At 30.0% G+C, this 3,620-nt stretch overlaps 2 protein-coding genes across 2 annotated transcripts; both read left to right on the top strand.

Annotated features, from left to right (window-relative positions):
- Window positions 1-216: 216 nt before the first annotated feature.
- Window positions 217-1,095, top strand: LOAG_11639 (hypothetical protein; the record flags this gene model as incomplete). The annotated part of the gene is made up of 3 exons (XM_003147157.1): window positions 217-313; window positions 570-747; window positions 933-1,095. 3 exons carry the CDS (start codon window positions 217-219, stop codon window positions 1,093-1,095), a joined length of 438 nt encoding a protein of 145 aa, XP_003147205.1.
- A 1,134-nt stretch (window positions 1,096-2,229) lies between these two features.
- LOAG_11638 (hypothetical protein) lies at window positions 2,230-3,426 on the top strand (the record flags this gene model as incomplete). Its single annotated transcript, XM_003147156.2, has 2 exons — window positions 2,230-2,352; window positions 3,153-3,426. The coding sequence occupies 2 exons, from the start codon at window positions 2,230-2,232 to the stop codon at window positions 3,333-3,335; spliced, it is 306 nt and encodes a 101-aa protein (XP_003147204.1). The 3' UTR covers window positions 3,336-3,426.
- Between the last annotated feature and the right edge of the window lie 194 nt (window positions 3,427-3,620).

Here is a 3,620-nt window from a genome sequence, read left to right as displayed (position 1 = left end):
ATTAATGGCAACAGAATATATTCATATTTCAAATCCCGCACAAGTTATTGTCAAAATCTTAAATCTTAATTGTCATCAGATCAATGCAAATATAATTTCTTGATCATTTATTAGGAATAAACTTTTTACTAGTAAAATTGTTGATAAAAAATTATTGGTGTGAATTCATAATGATAGTAATAATATTATTTGGATACAAAAAAAATTTTTTTCTTTATGGGTGATGCTATGCAATTAAGTAAACTTAACGTGGATGAAAATGATGATTTGAAACTTAACTGTGGTAGAACACGTCGACAATGGCTTTCATCACGTCTGTATTTTAAAATTTCAATAGTTTTAATACAAATTCAATTTTTCCAACAAATTAATTCAATCATATTCATACAACATTATCGCCGCAAAAAAAGAAAAAAAAAAAATTCATCACTTTCTGTGCTAACGTTGAATAACACAAAGTATACGTCAATTGCTACGTTATTCTCGAATCAATCACATCATTTTCTTTGATTTTCGTTCACTTATCAGCAAACAATAAATACTATTCTATTCCATTACAAAAGTTTCAGCATACATGATTTCGGCCGGATCAGCTGCAAGATTAGGTCAATTTCCATGGGCTGTAGCATTAACTTTTATCAATCAGAAAAATTACAATTACTGCGGTGGATCAATCATCTCAAAACGACACATCCTTACAGCAGCACATTGTATCATGAAATATGAAAGTGATCAATTACCATGCACGTCTGTTATGTCCCACTTAATTAACAAACCAACAAATTTTAACCACTCATTTCATGCATTTGCGTAATTTTACAATGATAATTGCATATCAAAGATCTGTCATGCATTTGTGCAATTTTACAATAATGACTGCATGCCAAAGATTTTTCATGCATTTGCAATGACATAATAGTAATGCATTTTAGATATGCTAAAAATTTGGATGATATAACTAATATTGTTATACGATACGGTGGAATATGCTTACGAAGCAGTTCACCAGCATGTAATGGAAAGTTATGTATGACAACTAGAATTCGTAAAATTGCAATACATAAACGGTTTATCGAATCAGCTTTTTGGAATTAAATTATGATTAAATTAAACTTGGAATTTCTAACCAATCAATATCATTATTTTAGTTTGTCGCAGTATTATGCAAATCTAGTAAACAAGGAAAAAAAAGTTTTTGCAAAAAAAGAAAAAGAAAAAAGAACGTTTCATCCAAAAAATTTTTCCAATCAAATAAAATATTGGTGAAATATGTTTAAAAACTAAGTCGGAATTTTTATCGAAAAAAAGGTATTTCTTTTCAAGTTTCATGGATGGAGGTTGTATCCAAGGATATGATTTTGCGATTATTGAAGTGGAAAGTGATTTGATGGTAAACCAAGTCGACAATATCAAAATAATATTTTTAAATAATATACCTTTTCCTTTTAAATTAAATAATATACCTTTCCTTTAGAAGAATAATATACCTTTTCCCTTAAATAATATACTTTTTCCTTCAAATAATATACCTTTTTAAATAATATACCTTTTCTTTTAAATAATATACCTTTTCCCTCTAGCTCTCCTCCCTTTATATATTATTGTTACATTTACGATATTTACGACCCAGAAGAAACAAGAAAATAACTTAATTTTACGAAATCAAGATATTCCCCGCCATTATTCTGCATTCCTCCTATTCTCCTATTTAATTAACCATTCGTGCAACATTCTCGGTAATTTTTCTAAAATTGTGCAACGATATAATATCCCAATACACTTATCCAGCCTATCGGTTATTTGAATTAATCATTCATTTTCAGTTTGACACATCTACCTCAGCAATATGTTTACCTAATTCAACTTTCGATCTTAACTCTGTCAAAAATCTTTTTGATTATGGATTTGGTGAGGATGAAAGTGGGTCATTAACATGCATTCAATTAATTTGGAAAAATTTAAAAATCTCGAAAGCCCGTTTTTTTTTTTAAATTGTATAATGACACAATAACAAAAGTTAGTTTTATAATTTGTGAATTTCCCAAACGAAAATAATGCCACTATCACTAGTAATAACAAGAGGGAGAAAAAGAAGGTTATCCATCATTTAAAAAATCAAAAACCGTCCATAAAAAGGTACCATAAAATCATCATTTAATGTCTCTCATTTATCATTTATCATTTATCATTTAGTGTCTCTCCATATATATAACAATTTTAGATGGAGAAATGATGTCACGGTTGAATTATGGTAGTGCGAAAATTATTAGCGTTGCGAAAGAGAAAGATTTCATTCGGGCTGGACCAATTTATACGATGAAAAATAAAACTATTCATCATGGCATTTGCAATGTAAGAGCAGTTTATTTTAAACCAATTATTGGAAAATTAATTTTACTGGTTACTAGTTATCAGTTATGAAGTTGTGAATTAAAAGTTCAATATTTAAGGATGCACTTCATACAATGATCATAATTTTCCGCATTGAAAATACACTATCATCAGAGTACATCGATCCTTTGAATTTATTATTTCCTCATTATCTATCCATGAATGATATGGAAAAGTTTCAAATTTTACGAAAAAGTTTAAGTTAAAAAAAAGCCTTATTGCTCTTGCAAAGTCCATATTCGTATATTTCCATATGGTTTTCAGAAATTATCAACAGTTATAGGTGCAATTTAAAGGATTTAAAACTTCACTTTATTTAAAGTAAAATGTTAAAACAATGAAAGCGAGGCATTAGCACTTCAATAACCCGAGTTAATTGACCTATAACTTTTGACCTCTCATATATATACCAACTTTTACTACATGTTCAATTTCACTCAATGCTCGGCAATAGGCCACTTTCATCAGCCTAGAAAGTCATCCCAAAGTGCTCCTCCAATACTATTGCGCATCACGTGACTTACATTTAGCGCCACAACCCGCCACGTTATCTTAACCCGCCACGTTATCTTATAGTGTTGGATGATTACAACAATTTTGTGACACTTTAAAGTGGTCTTTGTGATAAAAATACGTCTCACCCACCTTCTTCATTTTATAGAGGTATACGTAAACTTCTTAGGTATTTTCTCTCTCTCTCCCTCTCTCTCCCTCTCCCTTTCTCCCCTCTCCCTCTCTCTCTCGTAATATTTTCATTTCAGGGTGATAGTGGAGCAGGATTGCAGGGATTTGTTAAACAACGTGTTTTTCTCCTTGGTATACATTCATTTGGTCCAAAAGTTTGTTATGAAGGGTCACCATTTACGGTGACAGATACTCGACCATACGCACAATTGATATGTAATCTAACAGGAATATGTTATCATTTATCATCACTAACATGATGATTGTTATCATCCATCAATAATCTATTATTTTTCATATTTAGCATCTTGTTAACTTCACATAAAGGAAATAAAAAGAGGCAAAAATATTTTATTTCATCTCAAATTTCATTTATAACTTCTGCTAATGATGGCGAAGTTTAACTTCACTCAAACATTGTCACTTTGACGTGTGATGAATATTTCCAAGTAAAATTATTAGATTGTTTACGCGTCATACTTCACGAATTACGTAAACGATTACTTATACGTCATATTTATACGATTATTTACGTGCATTATATT

This window comes from Loa loa, assembly GCF_000183805.2.
Source record: "Loa loa unplaced genomic scaffold supercont3.120, whole genome shotgun sequence".
Classification (NCBI taxonomy): domain Eukaryota; kingdom Metazoa; phylum Nematoda; class Chromadorea; order Rhabditida; family Onchocercidae; genus Loa; species Loa loa.
This window is presented reverse-complemented; position numbering and strand designations above follow the sequence as displayed.